The sequence below is a fragment of the Centruroides sculpturatus genome, unplaced genomic scaffold, assembly GCF_000671375.1.
Source record: "Centruroides sculpturatus isolate CEXI.00-Female unplaced genomic scaffold, Cexi_2.0 scaffold1123, whole genome shotgun sequence".
In the NCBI taxonomy this organism is placed as follows: Eukaryota; Metazoa; Arthropoda; class Arachnida; order Scorpiones; family Buthidae; genus Centruroides; species Centruroides sculpturatus.
In genome coordinates, this window is record NW_019385642.1 from 1 (window position 1) to 20,593 (window position 20,593).

The 20,593-nt window shown below is 30.3% G+C and overlaps 1 protein-coding gene across 4 annotated transcripts in view; it reads right to left on the bottom strand.

The window, feature by feature from the left end:
• Window positions 1-2,851: 2,851 nt before the first annotated feature.
• The window catches only part of LOC111640825 (ABC transporter B family member 1-like), a 39,575-nt gene continuing 21,833 nt past the window's right edge, over window positions 2,852-20,593 (bottom strand). For 2 of the 4 annotated variants that reach the window (XM_023386889.1, XM_023386888.1), the window contains exons 6-9: window positions 15,423-15,597; window positions 14,931-14,991; window positions 6,865-7,000; window positions 2,852-3,088 (exon numbers count right to left, since the gene is read on the bottom strand). In XM_023386889.1, the coding sequence (XP_023242657.1) occupies window positions 2,865-3,088; window positions 6,865-7,000; window positions 14,931-14,991; window positions 15,423-15,597 (596 nt within the window). In that variant the 3' untranslated portion in view covers window positions 2,852-2,864. The remainder of the gene's footprint in view (window positions 3,089-6,864; window positions 7,001-14,930; window positions 14,992-15,422; window positions 15,598-20,593) is intronic. The other 2 variants (XM_023386890.1, XM_023386891.1) reach the window with 2 other exon arrangements.

The window sequence follows — 20,593 nt, forward strand, 5'->3', positions numbered from 1 at the left end:
TTTATTAATTACGTCAGATAAATAATCTATTAAAAATACATTTAAAGAATTAACTGATTGCCCCTGGAAGTCAGCTTCTTACAGAAACACAGCTTCCCTATCATCAAATGTCATGGCATGCCACTGATAACTATTAAATTAAATTTTTTAATTGTATAATTTCGTCAGATGGCAATTATGTAAAAATAAATTTGAAGACAGTCTGTCCAAAAGGAACCACCATTTATTCGTTTATGTATTCTGGAACACAAAGTGTTCCAGAATACATAAACAAATAAATGGTGAATTCCTTTTGGAATACAAACTTTTTTCATGACCATAGGCTACTTGGCTGCCCAAAATAAAAAGTCCTTCCCAAAGAAGGCAAAGTTGTAATTTTAATTGAAAGTACAGTAAGAACCCAGGGATGCGTTCCTAGACGACAAAGCGCTAAATGAAATATAGTTAAACGAGATCATTCTAACAGAGTAAATAGGGATAGGGGAACATACAACCAAAAATAAACAACATTTACTTTAATTTTAAGTTATTTTTATATTAATTTGTATAATAATATATGTTAAATCTAAATATATAAAATTACTTGTCCTCACTGACTGAGTGATTGACTGATTGATTCATCATTGCCCTGAGCAAACCGCTGAACCTAAAGTGGTGAAATTTTGTACACAGTTAGGGTACATCATGAGAATGCACACGAAGAAGGGATTTTTGGAAATCCCTTCTCCCCGAGAGGGAGAGGATTAAGGCTTAACCTGAAGAATGGCTTCTACTGTAATATTTTAGATGCAATTTTTTTGTTTTTAACTACATTTAGTTTTCATTGAGTACTTAGGTGCATTAAATTGATAACATTTCAGACATTGTTATAAATATTTTTATATATTTTGATTTTTTAACCAAATGTTCAAACTGTTTTAAATTCAAATTTGTTATTGCATATTAGTTGGATTATAGAACGATTGTAAATGTACCAGAAAATTGATCAAATTGGATACAGTTTGTTTGATTCTCAGCAATTCTCATCGTTCTCAGCGGCAGGTGTTATATAACAATTACTATGATTGTTGAAATACTGAATATAAATGAGGTTTTCTTGCAAAATCCATGCGGGCAAAGTCGCAGGTAACAGCTCGTAACACAAACATTTACATACAGAAATGTAAAGTTCATTTTTTGTGATGAAGGTCCTAACTTTTCTGAAATTCTTGTTTTTCTGCAATAAAGTTGTGAAGTTTCATTTGTCGCTTTTTTTTCCTTAACCTATTCGATGTTGAAATTTTTATTTGTTGCTTGTGACGCCATGTTGAATTTTCATCGATATTAAGTCTAAATTTTTTTTTTAAAATAATAATTGTGTTTACTGTATTGTAAAAAATTATTTTTTTATGTTTCACAAACAAAATAAATATATTGAATAATATAAAATCAAAAAAATTATATTTTAAAAGTTTGTTTTAATATAAAAATTGTGACGCATAGCGACATCTAGTATCCAAAATGTTCCGATGTAAACATGAAAATATTCAAGATCGCCCACACAGGTCAATGAGGTCAACATGAATATTTTCGGGAACAACATAAGACAGGTTAAGCAAATGTCGATAGCAGAAGATCACATCCAAAATGCCTCATCTCGCTTTTGTACTCCTTTCAAAATCTGGATCATTCGCTACAGTTTGATCAACGATTTCGGTTATCATTACCAAACTTTTACTAAGGAAATCTGTAGAGAAATTTTTTGGGTTCTTCATTTTTAGAATCTCTATTTTCCAGTTCTACATGAATTCTTGTTCTGCCAGTTCCTGAAGATCATTGTTGGTAAGGCTCTCACCAGAAACCTGCAGTAACTCCTCAATATCCTGCTCCTCTACATCTAGTCCTGCTGTATCGATTAGGTTGAGTTTGATCAACCTAACAATACAGCAATAGGTTCTTCTCGTTGAGAATTCTTGGATACCTTCAGCCATAACTTCTTCCACACTTTGTTTGTGCATTTATCAGTTAATTCTTGCCAAGCAAAGTCAATATTGCCTATGGCATCCATGATGTTAATTTTTTCCAAAATTGCACCAAACAAACATAGATTTAAAGAAATTACACCTTTTTGCCACCTTTTTCTTATTGGTTTGTGTTCATAAATAATTGTATTATATGAATCAATGAAATGCCACAATAATTTAAATCAGTGTAAATTTTGAGCTTTTTTTTAGGCTTTGGGCAGACTGCATCATATTGAATCAGCATTAAGCAAGGCAGTGTTAAGCGAGGTCTTACTGTACAAGCAAGTACTTCTCATATATTTACATACAACTTAATTTTGACAATTTTCATTCAGTTTTAATTAAGAATTTAAGTATAATACCATTTCTATTTATGCACTTATTATTGAAATTAGAGAACGAAACTTTCAAAGTGATCATGTCTGTCTTATACATAATAAGTCTAAAATAGGAAAAGAAGAAGCAAAATAGTTTTAGTCAACATATCTGAGCATTTCAGCATTTTGCTACATACCTAAAATGAAACTATGATGTCCTAAAAAATCATAAATATAATTATATTTTTAACATAAAAATAATCATAAGTCTAATATGACTTATGATTATCCAACGTCACCGAAAGACAAACCTTTCAATAAACCTGAAGACTTACTAAATTATAAATTTAAATAAGATCATGATAATATTTTAGATAAATTGATTATAATGTAGTAATCATATTGATATCTACATGATGAGAAATATTAATAGAAAATAATTTGTTTTAAACATTTTAAACATTTAAAAACTGTACAGTTTTTAAATGGTCTTGATAGAGGTTTTGAATGTTTAAGGAGGTGAATATATCTGTCATTGTAATCATTACAGTAAAAAATATATACAATATATATAATTACCTTGAACTAAGGCTAGTTTCTTTCCTAAACCATAACTAACATCTATTTCTTTAGAATATAATTTGTTAGCTTTATCTTCTCCTGCAAAGCTTCTAACTGTTCTTATACTGGAGAGATTTTCCTCAGCCACAGTACTTGCCGAAGCTAAAGCATCTTGGAAATCTTTTCTAACTTTCTGTACATATGAACCTAAATATAATTTCATAGTTTTATAGTAAAATATTTATTTTAAATTAAAAAAAACAACTTATAAATTAATAAAATGTATATATNATCAGATGGCTGAGTAAACGATAAATTGCAAAGTTGAATGTCAATATTTACCCGTAGTGCGGACCGGTATGACGTGACCTTTTCGCCAAAATTGCTCCTTTCCCTATTATATATATATATAATATATATAATAATAATAATAATAATAATTATTATTATTATTTTTTAATCACTGTAATTTCTGGTAAATAACTAACAGATTATCTGTTTTTAAATATCAATTTAAAAGCAGATGCAGGGCAATGCAAAGATTTTATTTCTGTTCTAGCAGTTTTAAGATACAAGCAAAATATTATAATAATTTTAATTAACATTTTAATTTCAAAAAATTTTTACTCAAAGTTTTGAGGCTGGGACCTCACCTGTCGATGCAGGAGATGGGCTATTGAACCAATGTCAATAAACGGGTGATATATTCTTGCGAATGTGAATGGAGCCAGAGACATGAGGAAATTGGGTGCTATAAGATTTAATTGTCACAAATCCTGGTCGTAGATCACAGGGGAGATAAAAGTGACATCAATTGGAGTTTTGCAGTCACCCAACACTGAGTTAAAAGCGTTAAAGTAAATGCTTCCTCAGGGGGTGCAGCCAGGACCATGCGGACACAGCTGTGTTCTCTCCAGGATAGAAGAAAAACACATTTTTGGTAATTTACAAGACAATCGCTTGAGAAGAAGTGTTATCCTACCCTCTGGGAGAGTGGTCCATATTGGGGGTGATAGAGAGTGGTCAACACCCCATGATCCAAATTGCATCCCTGGTAACAGTATGGGGACCAATGGGGAAGGGGAAAAGAACAGTTTGGACCAACCAAAAATCAGAATTTTGGGGGTAAAATTGTATAAAAGCCTGGGTTTTCAAGGACATGCGAGGTTGTTGAGATTGAGATTGTTTTTGGTGGTTGAGATCGAAAGATCATCCGTGGTAGCCAAAATCAAGGAATTACCCTCCTATAGTTATCTGAAAAAGACTGCTCTCCTATGATCAAGAGCATCCTCCAATGGTATTTGCTGTGATGTCTTCATCCTGGTGCCCCTGGACCTCTGAGACTGACACTTCAACTGCACATCCTCAAAATCAACGCTTCAGCAGCAATGAGCTTGCCTTTTGTGTCACAATTCTCAAAACTCTCTGCTGTACTTATTGTAAGCATAACCTTATTGTCTCATTAAACACGAGTATCACTGTTAATCTGTGTCAGTGTGAATCTCTGTGTCCAGTACTGCTACCCCCATATGGCCAAACCTCTTGCATCATCCTGACAGATCGTGAGAAAGGTGAGTACATCTGTCTCTCACTGCAAGGCAGACCATTGTCAGGTAGTAATCTTACGGTTTTTTATACAATTATCCTAAATGTTTTCAGCCTACTGAAAGATGTGTTCACAGGAAAAAAAAAACTAAAAAAGAATTAACATTTAATTCCAATAAAACTAGACAGAATCCAGATAATTTCAAATTAAATTTCTCTAAAACTGTTGTTTTAGAGAAATAAATTTGAGTAATATAAAAAAAATGTTCAATAAATAAAATTTAAATACAATTTTTGACATAATCTCATCAATTTGTCCAAGATAATAATTTTTCTGCAATTTAATTATTTCTGAAAGATTAGAAGGCTTTCTGATATCTCCTGTCAAGAAAGGCTTTATTTAAAGAACTCTCTTAAATACAGTAGAGCGTCGTTTATTTGAATCAATTGAGGACTGGGGTGGTTCGGATAACTTATTTTTCGGATAACGAATCATGTACGAAAAAATATATTAATTTATCCCATGTTGAGATTTCTCTCTGTTGTGTGTGTCGCTTCACATTGAATTTTCGTCGATGTTAAGCCTAACGAAGACTATTGTATCGTTAAAAATTATTTTTTTATTTTGTACAAACAAAATTAATTTATTGAAAAATATAAAAACAATAAAAAATTATACTTCAGATGTTAATTTAGTATCAAAAACGTAAAATATTTGAGTAGCCCGAGAAATAGCCGAAGATTGCAGCGCCACAGCACTAGCGAAAATTTAAATTTGCCGACTGGAATGCTTTCGGATAACGGACGTTTCGGATAACCAGCTTTCGGATAAACGACGCTCTACTGTATGTAAATACTCTCCCTAGTCAAAATATCAATTATCATCATTTTATACATTCAAATTATGCAAAATAGTAGGAATAAATATGAGATGATATGAATGGACTTATCAATAAAATATTTAGCTGGCTGGATGATTGAGCTGGTTAAGGCATCAGTCTACTACTCTGGGGACCCAAGATTGAATCCAGGAAGGCAAAAATCCCAGAAAATTTTCATAGAGTCTGTCCTGGATATGTTGAACCCTATTTCTGATCACTCAGCTACCTCCCTTGTTATTCTGGCCAAATTTATGATGAATATGCAGAAATGCACTCTTAATTCCCATGAGCAGTAGTAAAAACAAAACATGTTAAATCATACATTCAAAAATTTCTTTGCTAGCATTTTCTGTAGAGGGCCTTTCCTAATTGCTTTTTCATTCTAAAATACTTTTTGACATGTCTTTTAATCATTATAAGATACTCATATCTTCTTTCTTATTGTTAATGGATTCAATTCAAATTTCATTGCATTCCTACTCTTCATAATTGTCCTTATTCCAAATCAATTGAGAAACTATGCTATTTTTCTTTAAAACAATGACTTTGCCTATAAAACAGTTCATCCATTTTCAAAATAATATCATTAAAGCTGTCAAAAAATAAATGTAGGCTAAAGAAACTGATTCTGACTATCACATTGCATGTGCAACTTGGAAATAAAAAAATCTAATCAGAAACTGTACTTTTTTTAGACTTATTAAGTTATAATTTATTCTTTCAGTTCAATTCTTATTAATAATGTTACATTCACAATATAATTTGGAAAAAATTTTTTAATTAAAAATTTATAAAACAATAACGAGCCAAAGAAACAAAAACTGTAGAAGTATTTCACCCACCAGAGGAGTGGGTGAAATACTTCTACAGTTTTCATTTGAGCAATGAATTACAGCTTGGATTTTTGAGAGTTTTATACATCAAATATCAAAGAGAGCAACAAATATAGATTCAATGCTTGGAATATTTTAATAGTTCCAGTTGTAGACAGGCAGTAGAAGATGACACCTTGTGTTGGCTTCAGGATAAACACAGACATATTTTTGGAGACAGCTCAGCCTAGCCATTTTCAAAACAAATTGAAGTCATCAGTTTTTTTTATATTATATTCCTGATGTTCAATATACTGATGGCACATTTATTTAAAAAATTTTTAATTTCAAAAGAATTTTTTGCCTTTAGGAATCTTAGATTTTTTCTTCTAGATTTTGCATAAACGTTTTATCATGGTATCATAATTATGGATGTAACATCTTTAACAATTTATTCTTAATAACCTTAATATATTTGACCACTAAACACTTTGGAAAAGCAAAGTATTGTCCCTTAATGTAAAGAACTTATTGAAATTCAAGTCTTAAATATGTGCTTCAATTTTAAATGATTATTATAAAATTTGAGTGATAAATTTCAAAACAGTAATTTGCATAGTGAATTTCAAATAATATTTCAGCAATTATGTCAGCAATCAATCAGAAAACTTCTCATTATTTTTAAACATCAAAATTATGAGTTATTTCTTTAATATATATAAATGTGATAAAATAAAATAATTACCATATTTTACAATTCCTATAGATACAAGAGGAACGACCGCTAATAAGACTCCAGTCAGTCGAGAACTAAGAACAAACATAAATATAATAGATCCTATTGCTTGAAAAACATTTCTTGATAACATAGATATATTTACCTAGAAAAGAAATTTTTTAGTAATGAAAATTAAATCATTTAAAATTATCTTTATTTTAATCAATTTATATAAATTATTTACCTCACTTGGAAGAAAATTGATACTTTTGCTACATTAAAACTTTATCAAATATTTTAACAGGCAAATGTTTTTGTTTAAAATGAAATTTCTCACACTTTTATGCTTTTGAAATGCTTTCACATATGAGTCATTTCAAGCAGTAATGTTTACTTATTAGAGAGGTTGAGGCAGACGTTTTAAACGTGTAAATGTGTATGTGTGACGTTCAGTGCCGCTTTCCCGTAAGCCTAAAAGTTTGACAATGGTGTTTGGATAGTCGGTGGAATCACGCTCGACATTCCAAACACCATCGTCAAACTTTTAGGCTTACGGGAAAGCGGCGCCGAACGTCACACGTACACGTTTACACGTTTAAAACGTCTGCCTCAACCTCTCTATTTAATTAAATACTTATTAAAATGTTTAATAATAGTAGTAGTAGTGTCAATTTCCTTTCAATAATTACACTGTTATGTATTTCTACATTATTTTAAATCATTTATTTATTAAGATTTTGTTGTTTGTTGTTTATTGAGTTATTTTTGGATGTTGCTCAAGTTGCAAGATGACTGTTAGTACCTGAGGCAAGGCTGGGCATGTTTATGAATTAATGGGCCAAATTAGCAATGCTTTGTTTTTTTGCATTGGACTCAGATATTTGTATTCATCTGTCCTATTTATGTAAAATAAAGTTTTTGTCTGGTTATGTGTCTTAGATGTATTTTCCCTCTAAATTGTTGAGAACTCTATAGATTTTATCATCATCATTTATATACATAGTGTAACAAAAGTCCATTATCATAGAAAAAAGATTTTATTTAATGTTATTTACACATCTATATAAATAACATTAAATAACATTGCAATCTAAAATAATTAAATAAGTAAAACTGGTTGAATTAACAATAACAAATAGCAGTACAGTCAAATAAAAAATATATAATATACTTATGGATAGATAAATATACAGTGAAACCTCCAATAACAGACTCCCAAATAGCTGGTACCTCTACTTAACAGACATTTTTAAAATCCCCAGACCCTTCAAATAGGACATCTATAATATTTACCTCTAAATAGAACACACTCTTAAGAATGAACATCGTCATCCATAACCTACTTACAAAAACATGAAGTTCTGCCTTCAATATTACGAAATAATTAATTACGTACAAAATATTTTATAACAAAAACAAAGAATCAGTTCAAATACTCTTTCAGAAGACAAATTTTGACCATAGGTGTTGAATAAGACTGGCTTAAAATATGAATAGGGGAGGAGGGTAGGTTGTAAAAACCAAACAATACTCTTTATTTGTTAGAAAACACTAATATGGTTAAGTTGTCAATCACTATTTATTGTCATACATATTAATGTTATTTAAACTTCTGTTTTATTGTTGGAATTAAGTTTACGGTACAAAAAAACCATAAACTTTTCCAAAGTTATTCATTCATTCAACAAGAACTGTGGTATAGTAGTAGTAATGAAAAAGAAACAGTTTTAAGGTTAAAGCATCAGCATTTAGTTGATGAAAGACCAAAGATTGTGTTATGAAGGTGATTTGCCAACCACTTTAAAATGTAGGACAATATTCAATTTTCTCACATTTATGATGTAATTTATGTTCTTAACAGCTTTGTGGTGGCTAAAGTAATTTTTAATAAATCATTTATTGAAAAAAGCAAAAATGTCCAAAAAATTACACCTACTCAATAACTACAAAACAGACAAATCCATATATCAATTTTTATTAGTCGCTTAGATCATAAACCACATTATGAATACAAGAATACCAAATACATTTCTTACTCCTAGAAGTGGCAAGCAAATTGCCTTCATAACACAACATTTGAACTCTCATTGCCTAAATCAATCTTCATCCACCAATCTGTTCATAATAACAGTTGCATTTTTCTTTTTCGTTACTTCTGCTCAGGTTGTTTTTGATGAATTAATAATTAATCAACTTTTATGTTTTATTGTAATTTTTATGTTCCATTTAAATTATCTTGTTAAATCTGTTTACTATTTAGAATTCGATTAAAATGTGATTTTTACAGCTGAAAAGACAAATAATATACTGTATATATATATATGTTAATTATATACGCTATATATACTTTTGATATTTTCACATACCTAATGCAAATTTGATGTTCTTGTGATTCATTGTATTCTTCACTTTATAATGACCAGGTTAAAATACAATATGACCACCAGCATGTATGCTGGTGGTCAACTTATCAGTCCCAACAGTATCTACTATTCAGAGGTTATACTGTATATTGTATATAATATTTTAATATGGGGAAAAAATTACAGATTATAATTTGTATTATTTGAAATATATTAAAAAAAAATCAGAAATAATTTATAGTATTCCGTGTACTCAACCTCTATTTTATTGATATTTGAGAGATTTGATAGTTTATATTTAAACTTTCAATGAACAAATTTTAATGATACAGAATGTGAATAAATAATGGTTTTTAACAGGAGTCCCTGAAATGGTTAATAAGGAATTTTCAAGGGTTGATTGAAAGCGGTTCATCAAAAATTAGTCCAATGGGTTACATATGACAGTTCAGGATGTTATAAATCTGCACACTAACTAGACCTTTTCTATGAAAATGGTGTTTAAATTAAATAAATCTGGTGAGATAGTGTTATTATTATTAACTATATTAGCAAAAAAGAAATGGGAGTTGATAAAACATCAAGCAATCCTTTGGAGACAATGATTTATAGCATTTTACACATTTGTGGAATGCAACGAATGGCTACATATTTTTTCATTTAAGAAAAAGTGAGAAAATTCAAAACAACATTTAAAGAGTATAAAAATAATACTTTAAACATATTCAATCATTGTTCTATATACTGTACTGTACATATTGTACAATAAGTAGTTATAATATTGTGAGAATTTGGACGCAAGTGTAAATTTTCACACATTGGTATAGTTTATGTTTATCATTATTTCCTTTTTCTTTTCCCCTCTTGTGAAGTAAAGAGTAGACCTTTTGACCTCTCAGTGTACTGCGTCATCTCGAAGGTGACTTTAATCGTCCAAAGAAGGACTCCCTTCACATCAGGGGATCGTTCAATTCTAACATAAATATGAGGTGCAGATAAGTAGCCAGTTAACGGTAACAACCACCTGTTACTGTCTAGAGAGTAACCAAAAGGTCACCGATGAGGATAAAACAAAACCCCGTACTCACCTCTAAGTCCGACTGACCCGATGAGAAAGTCAATCTAAATGACCAAATAAGGAAATGATTTTTACTAAGATGAGCAGACATATTCTGACATGAGTCACCTCACATCAATAAATCAGGCAGTTTGACAAATTTATGATGGGAAGATGTCAAATAGTGGAAGGAAAAGATGACGATAACATAAACACAGCTCTGCGCAAGTCTAGCTGGTGATTGCATCAGATTTTCTTCCCCCATGATTCTCCCTCCAAGATAAGTATAAAAAGGGGTCAAACTTGCACCTCCGGGTGGACAGCCAAAGAGGACCCCGCCAGGTAAACATCCTCAGCAGACCTCTACAGTCGGAGATCAATAGAGTGTACCCCCACATTGGACATAGCCAAGCAGACATCAAGGAACACCAGCTTCCTACCGCCATACCATCTGTCACTCCATACCGCCATCCAAGGGAAACTATGATTAGGAACCTCCAATCCCAGTGCATCCTACCAACACCTAATACAACGAGATCAAATCTCACGAGATAAACCCTTGACCAAATTTAGTCTCTCTCTCCAACATGTCCCTCTTAGTGAGGTATCTCTCTCATTCTTTAGTTTAAGATAGAATGTAGATATAGAATAGATTCCTATTATTATTATATGTGTGTCATATCGGCTTTTGCCTTTGATATGTATAATCTTTTAGTAGTTTAACCCTCCGTAAGTCGCTAGGAATGGGGCCCTTACTTGAGTTGCATGGGTCTTACAGACCCAGTGTTTTTAATATGAAATAATTCAATTTTATCTATCGCGTAAAGAAACTACAGTTTCTTAGTTGGATTCTGCGCTTTGTTTTCTATCTAGTGATATAAATTACTTGCGTATTGACAAAATGAATTTATTAATATTTATTTTTATGTAATTCGATACGAAAAACGCAAAAAAATAAACATATCAAATTTCAACTCGCTGTAATTTATCTCCTGTTTCACCGATTGCCATCGGGTTTGTTTGTAAGTGGGGAAGAAATATGACACTTTCAAGCGAAGTGAGTAGAACTTTTGCACTACTGCGAGAAAATTTGTCAACCGACCCCGCGTTACCCCCTACCGCGAAAGTCAATAAACGTTAATTGTTTTATGACTCTATTTTCAACACTTCTTTTCTGAGTTGTAAATCGACTAATTGACAAAGATTTTACTTCATTTTACTCATAAGAATGTTGTCTTTATGATTTAATAGATAGTTTCGTATGATTTTTAGACATAAATTTTATTTTTAATTTTTTATCTGATATAGTCGTGTGTTAGGCTTAACTCGATCACCTATTTTCAAAAATTGACATCGTTCAAAATATTATAGAATCCATCAAAATTATTTGCTTATAGTTTAGTTATAAATGTTTTCTGTGCATGAAAAGAAGCGATCGAAAAAATAATGGGTGGACCATCAAAAATTCGGCAATTTACGACATGCTCTCGATTCTGAAATTTGTTTTCTTCATAATATAAAATTTTTACAAAATAATACTTAAAAAATACATCCATGTCAATACCTGAATGTTATAAAAATGCAATTATCAAAAATTTTGTAATTTTCACAATTTGTATTGTCATAATTTATTTTTGTTTTTTTCTGTCGCGCGTTGCGTATTGCGCGACAACAAAGTCGTAACGCGATTAAACGCAGCGATTTCATTTATAATTACTTAAAATGTAGTTTACGTTCTTGTTTTAGTTTTGTTTTGTTGTTTAGCGATGGAAAATAAATAGATAATAATTGCAGATAACAATTTAAAGTATTTTTATCAGATTAATTTAGATTATTTGATTTTACAATAATGATAGCTATGCGATATGATTGTCGCATAGTTGTAATTTTTCACTTTATATCTAATTAGCTCTCATAATGTTTAGGGGCTAATTAGCTAACATATACTGCTTTTATTTCGTTTGATCGAGTAAGCATCTTCTCAGAATTGTCTTGTGGGAAATTGACTGCGATAAGAATTAGCCTTTCACTTAAATCAATGTCAGAATGTAAATAAAAGTTAGTTAATCGCCATTTTCATCGTTTTCAGCTCTAATTTCGCTACTTTTCATTTTAATTGACGTTATTTAAACAAATGTTTGTTTTGTCAGGAACATTCAGGAGTAAAATTACCAGAATTACGGCTCTAAAATGAAGAAGATAGCTATTTGTAAGGTTTGCTTACATTCTGACTTTAATCACGTTGATTGGTTCTTCGCGGGAAAATCCAGACCAGATGGTTCTGAAGAAACCTCTCATTCGTTGAACTTAAATCAGTCATAATATAAATTACCAATTACAGTGTAATAGGCGTAGAAACAAAAATTTTAAAGCCAATTAACAGCAATAACATCTTCCATAGACTTACTATAGAGAGTTGGAGTTTCCCGGGAATATTTATTGCTAGACAGTTTTGAGAACATGCTTACTCGTATATACATTGTGAAACAATATTTAATTAACAATTTATAGCTCAAAACGCGAATAAAACAAGCGAATTTACAGCGATTGTTTACATTTGATTTCCAAGATCATTGCCGAAAGGGGGGAGATATTTCCCGGCAATTTATAGCTAGACTGTTTTCACAAGTTTCCCATTGGTTAGTAAATGTAAAAAAATGCCAACTTGCATCGTCTAATATACGAAGAATCATCATAAGTAATATATAAAAATTATATGATAAAAATAGAATAATAATTAAAATGATTAAAAGTTAATTAGACATTAATTTTGAAAACAATATTATAACAAAAAAAAAAAAAAAATAAATATATAAATAAATAACGATATTATAAAGTATAATAGACACCGCGCGACAACTTCAGCGCGATAAAGTTATTGCGACACTCGCTATCGGCAACGGCGACAAATTAATTGACGTTTTTTTACCCCCTCCGTGAGTCGCATGGGTCTGTCATACCCATGCGACTCGTAAAGCATTTTTTTTCTAAAAAATGAGCGTTGCTATGCAAAAAATTTTAACAGCATGTTAATCTAATTAAAAAGTTTGAGGAATATTAATTTTTTCAAATTTTTCAACAAATATTTAATAGTAAAAAATTTTGACTGAAAATCGCGTCGGGTCTGTCAGACCCATGCGACTAACAGAAGGTTAATAAATGTGTTGTTTGTGTTCACCTTGTCTCATCAATAGCCTGTCTACGGATTTCACGACCTCCCCACTCATTTTTGCCCTCCTGTAGACATCCTCTGACCGGAGCCGCCGGTAAGTGGGGAGAAGCTTGAAAATAATGTGAAAATATTATATGAAGATAAAAATATTTATAATAAAAGTGTAAAGAACATTTTGAAATCAAACTGACAATTAAATATATAAATTCTCAAAACTATCAAATATCAATGAAATAGAATGACTTATTTAAACAAATTAAATAAAACAAAAAAGTTCTCATTTTATACTTTGAAATTAAGAAGTTACATAGATAAGGAACAAAAGAACAGTAGTGTAATATTGAATTTATATCAAACATAATAATGAATTTTAAGTTGAAAAGAATTCAAATTAATAAAAAAAGTGGGGGAATTTATTTTAGTTTGTCTAAAACCAAATTATTATTAAATATTTTATAAAATAGAATAAATTTGGAAACAAGTTTGAACATTTTGAATGTAGTATTACAAAATTAAATTATGAACACAACATGTTAGTATTAAATGAATATTAACAATTTAAGACTTCTTTTTTAATTGAATATGAGGCAAGAATATGTAAAGAATATATATTCTATCTGTTTATTGAAACCTTTTATATATACGTTATGAACAAAGTGATTATTCATATGACCATTATTCATAATGACCAAAAAGGGCATGCAGTGTGATAAATATTGATTAATTTATCAAATTGACTGGTCATTATGAATACTGCTATCACCTAGTCGGGCAAAGTGATAATAATACGTTGAGGAGTGATCATCCGACATACACTAGCCAATTGGCACTGAGTTGCTGATTGTATCGTGTTGAGTGCATATTGCATTTAGTACTGAATTTTAAATTGTGTGACATTTTAATTTGGTTAAAAAAACTCCACTTACTTCATTTAGAAATATTTATTTTTTGTGAATTATTTCAAAGTATTTTAAAAAAGGACATGTAATCTTTTAAAACTAAGCACTTTTAACTATATTAATTAAATGGTAAAATTTTATCTATGTGCACCGTCATAGCTGTGGTCGCAACTGTTTGTGCTCCCGACAGATTCCTCCCGGAGGGGAGCCGCCAGCAGGCCGCCGATTGTTTAACAATACTAGATATTGATATATACTAGTTATTGATACATGTGTTCAAGAACTACCATCAAAAGCACAAACAGTTGCGACTGCCGCCAAATTTGGTACTAAATACGCAACTCAGATGCCAGTGCTGATTGGCTAGCATATTTTGGATGATCATTGTTCAATGCATTATTATCACTTTGCCCGACTAGATGATAGCAGTATGACCGGTTAATTTGATAAATTATTGAAATTTATTACAATGCCCGATTTTGTTAGTCATTATTCACAATGACTGGGCATTATGAATAATGCCCATATTAATCACTTTGTCCATAACATATATATATATAAGGTTTCAAAGAACAGATTCTATCTTATCAAAGATCACTCACCGTGACACAATTCTGGATAACTTGTGTGTCAGATGATAAGCGATTTGTCAATTCACCTGTTCTGAAATATAAAATATGAATTTCAATTAATCTGCTATAACAAACAGAACAATATATATGCTCCATTAATTAATTAACATAATATGTATAGCTGTTTATACTGTATTATCTGTTTATTTAAAATGTAAATGCAAGAGGTATTAAATTTTTACTATTATTTTGCATTTTAGGTTTTCATTTATTTAATCTAAAAAAAAATTACAAAAATATCAAATTAGTAAAAAGAGTATTAAGGAAGATGTATTGAATTTTACTAAAAGAAAGGAAAACTAAATACCAAAAAATGAAAAACAATTTGAATGAATAAAAATCTTGCATCAATTGAACAAAAAAAAAAAAAGCAAAAAGCAATTAGTATTATTTGTCATACACAAATAATACTAATAATTTTTTTTATTATTTTTGTAGAACAAAAGAAAAATAAATACATACCTGTTAGTGTCAAAAAATGCAACTTCTTGATTTATCATAGCAGAAAATAAAGTTTTACGAAGTCGTGCTACAAACTTTTGACCAGCAAGTGTAAAAAGCCATGCTCTCACCATTGATGCAATACTTCCAACTAGATAAATCATTAATAAAATCAGAACAGTTTCATTTAACTTTTCTGAAAATAAAAATAGTGTAATTAACAAAAGCATATATATTATTAAAACTTTATTATCATCAAAAGTATTAATGATTAATACGTTTGATAACAATAAACTTCTATAATAGTAATAATTCTTATGATATTTGTTAAAATATTATGTGTATCATTCTATTTAAATTTTAAATTAATTTTTAAATAAATGAAAATATAATAATGTATGAATATATTCTTTTATTTACAGATAAGCATGATCATTTAGTTTAGTTAGAACCTATTATAAAATTTTCCAGCATTAACACACAACACAAATTTGTTAATCCAGACAAGTTATGCCAGATTATCAAAATTGCCAGATACTGAATGTTTTTGTATTTTTGAAAAATTTAATGATAGACAATCTGAATGTTGTGGACATTGTATTAGCAAATACACTTTAATCAGTCTAATGATGATACAGTGCATGATTAACTTTGTTACGATTGATTGAAAAGCATGGTAAAATATTAATAAACACATTATTGCACAAAATCAACATTCACAATGATTCATGTGTATATATTTATTTTCCGGATATGCACTGTATACTTAAGATTCACAAAACCTATAAATGTAATAATTAAGAAACTGTCTCCATTAGCCGATTAAGGCAAATACCCAACAAAAGGTATTTGCCTTAGAAACACGTGCAGTAGATGTTAGAAAATTAAATTTATTTATGTGTGATATAATTATATACAGGTTCAAATGGATTCCAACTCTAGGGCAGTTTATCCAGAGGTCATCTTAAATCTGACCGTTGGTGGGACAATTATAAAAATATCGTGATTTGTACAAAAAATTGAGAATATTTATTACAAAAAGATTTTCTTATCACTAATCCATGATACTAACTTATTGTGACCAGAGGGTTGGCACCTCTTTAGTGCCTCATCAGGATTGACAGAACTGTGTCTCGGGTGAAATGAAAGCCGCGGCAGTTCAGAAGTAGGTCATGCGAGCGGTCTGATTCTGGATGAGTGAGAGAGAGACAGCACAATGGAAGTGATTATGCAGATTAGGATAACAAAATAACGTTTAATAGTAATCTAAGACATTGAATACAGGAAACACGTTCCTCGTTAAAGAGGGATAACTGGCTTTCACAGTAAGAGAGAGAGAGTTCACATTAAAACGCATGGTGATATATACCTGATCTATCATTCCTTTAGGTGACTAGATGTCCTTTGGTGATTGTCACTAGATGTCGGTAGTTAGTTAATTCAATAGGCACAAAATTTCACTCTGGTAAGGTTTAATAGGCATAAAATTCCACTTGGGTAATGTTAAGCTTCGAAAACGGTTGGTAGGATGAAGGATGACTGCATCGAAGATTGGTCTGTTGCAATATTCAACTGACAAACTTGTAACAATAAGTCGTGAGGTTATGAGAAAGTGTCTTTTTATCTGCTGAGAACTTGTCAAGTGATTAACTCCCAGGTGTGAAAGTTGACAGTAGTTTAACAAAATGGTATTGTTAAAAATCTAGATCAGGCCGTAAACAAACAAGGCTGAGTCTCACATTATACTAAGAAAGGAAAATTGAAGATAGGAGGTGAGAAGCAGCAAAGATTGCGGATAGGACAGAAGAAAAGTACCCAGGTTGCATAAACGTCTTTCTGTTGTCATGAGGGGCCATGTGGAAACTTCTTACACACAATACACACTTTTGTCTTCTTTCCCTTGGGTCATAAGAGTTTTTACTTCTATCCAACTTGTCAGTTGCTTGTTCAAAACTCACAACTGATCAAATTGAATGCCAACTTTGGCTCGGGTTCCTGCTCAAAATTATGACTTTACCCGTCTACTCAAGCACTGGACACTATAACATCTCTCTCCTTTCGTCATCCTCTCTCTTTGAGCACTAGCTCAGAAGTGGCCTTTCTTCTCCTCATTATGTCCTCAGGTAACCTTGTATATATTATGCTGGTGATTCTAGGAAGTGGCCCTTACCTCCAAGATAGAATAATTAAGGAGATTAGGAAGTTCTGAAAGATGAAAAGAACAAAGAACAGGAAAAACGTAAGAAGCAGACAATATGGTGTGTAGCCACAATGTGCAGTATACTAGGATGCCAGATAATTATTGGACAAATTCAATTATCAATTAACTTTTAGAGGGTGCAGAATTAATGAACTACTATATAAGTTTTGTGTTGGTCCCAATTATAATTATATTTAAGGATTTTTGAGCATGAAAAATTACTCCATCACTGTAAATTTAAGATACAGTCTAAAAATATATTTATTTTAAAATACTTTGCCAAAAATTAGAAAAATTAGAAGTTTTCTAATTTTTTGAATTTACAGTAATGGAGTGTTTTTTCCTGCTCAAAAAGTCTTATTTATTTTGTTTAAACAAACTTTGTTTCTTAAGTAAACCTAACTGTGCTAATAGTAAAAAATGTGTGTGTAAAGCTAAAACTTCCATCAATTATGCCTCTATGTCCTTAATACTATTTTAAATTATCATCATCTACTAACAAGGGAACTGTCGGAGTGTCTTCTAATAAATTTTAATAAAATTTAGTTAATAACTACGTTAAAAGTATACAAACTCTATTTTAAATTTGTAGCATTCACTAAAAGTGTTGATCAGAGTTATTAGCAATCAAATGTTGCACTACTTTATAGTAGTTTAGCACAATTACGCAAATTTTTAGAAGTGAAAGGATCACAGAGGAAGACGGCGATATTACATTTAGAATAAATTCTGGAATTTTCAAAAATGGTTGAAGAATTAATAAAATTTTGTATACCATTTTTGAAAATTCCAGAATTTATTCTAAATGTAATATCGCCGTCTTCCTCCGCAACCCTTTCACTTCTAAAAATTTGTGTAATTGTGCTAAACTACTATAAAGTAGTGCAACATTTGATTGCTAATAACTCTGATCAACACTTTTAGTGAATGCTACAAATTTAAAATAGAGTTTGTATACTTTTAATGTAGTTATTCACTAAATTTTATTAAAATTTATTAGAAGACACTCCGACAGTTCCCTTGTAAGTATAATTATACTGGTATGATCAATTAAACACAAAGAAGAAGCAGTAGTCAAAATTAAAATAGTATTCATTTTCATCTGTTTTACCTGTCTTATCTAAGAAATACTGTTTTAATTTTGACTGCTGCTTCCTCTTTGTATCTAATCAATTACACCAGTATAATAAGTCCTATTAATATACAGAAGCCTGAGTAAATAATAATAATCTAAAACTTCCATTTTTATAAGAATAGATGTTCATTTATAATTACAAAATAACATGTTTTTTCTTAGTTTATTACAATAATATGTTGTTGTCTCCAAAATCATTTTATGTTTGTAATAAAACAGACATTAAACAAAAAGTAAATAGACAAATTGTTACTTATTGTGTTAATGTAAAGCTATATTCAGTATATATATGTAATATATCTATTTTAGAAAAACTAAATTGTTAAATTGTTTTAGAAAATACACACAAAAGTCACAACTTGATATAAAAGATGAACTTGTAGAAACTGAACTTCTGTATTGAAAATGGGCAAAGCTGTGGGGTTTGTGAGTCATCTTGTTCCTCCATTGTGAGAAATTTCACTGAATAGTTGGCAAAGTCACATCACCAAAACAAAAAAGAAAAAAAAACAAATACAGTTAAATTTTTTTTTCAGAATTACAAGAAATTCAGAAATATAAAGAAAGAGTGTGAAGGATGAAGAGATTGCATAAGGAGAGCCATCCTTCTTGACTGGTACTTTGCATGAAGTATTGCTGATATTAGTTGGTAAAATCAATCTCCATGCCTCCCAATGATAAGTGACTAAATATAGCCTTGATTCAAAAGAAAGACAATAGATTTTTGTTTTAAATAACGGACAATCAATCATATTCTGCTTATAATAAAAAATTTGTTAACGAATTTATGCATGTGATAATTAAGAAAAGCACATTAATAATTCACAATTAAACCTCCAAATTACATTTTGATATTATTAATAAAATGTAAGAATATAAAATTTTTAGTGTAATGTTTTTAATGTGAAATTGTGAATACTTCATACAGAAATAATACATTTAAAAACAGTTTAGTTGCTTATCACTATGTATTTCATAAAACATACTAAAATAATTACTGTTATTTAAATAACCATTGAATTATTTAATGAAGGCATCTACAGTATCATTAGTTCTACTTAATTTCCCATTCAACAAAGAATACCATTTAAGAGAAAAGAAAGTTCAAATTAAGTGCTGCATTTGCAATTGGAAAACATTACAAATTATAGAAATTTAAAATTTAACCAAAATTAACAAAAGAATTGTACAGTGGGTGATCGATAATTCGTTCCAAGACTTTGTTTGCTATCCGAATTGTTCGTTAACCGATTATCAATTTACAATAGGTTTTAATGGGAATTTAATTAATTCATTCTGGAGACCCCCAAAAATAAAAAATATATACTTTCTTACTACGTTTATTTATATGTAATAATAAGACTATATACACACACAGTCTTGTGTTTTTATTAGTCATGTTTTTTCTGTTTGAAAGGGTTAAAGAATCTGTCTAATGTCTATTGCTTTTCTCTCTTCCTCAGGATTTTTCGTAAGTAATTAATAGCATTGCAATTGCAGAAATCCCCAAGCCTCAACCTGGTTTGGATGCCATTCTAAGACCGTTGTTCTGTTATCATCCCACTTCTTCAAAGGATCTTTAATAACAGATATCAGTATTAATCCTCTTTTTCAGAAGAAAACATATCTCACCGAGTTTCTTGGTGTTCTTCATTCAAGAGTTCTTGGCGATCTTCTGTCATCAGATCCATTTCGGGTTCCATTATGAACTCTTCAATGTTCTTTATTTCTCAGATGTGATTTTTGTTACTCCTTTAGCTGCTTGAGTCTTCTTGATTATACTGTATTTTTCTTAAATAAGACTGAACTGCGGCCTACTGTAGACCTGTTCACGCCATACTGCCCACTCAGCAACAT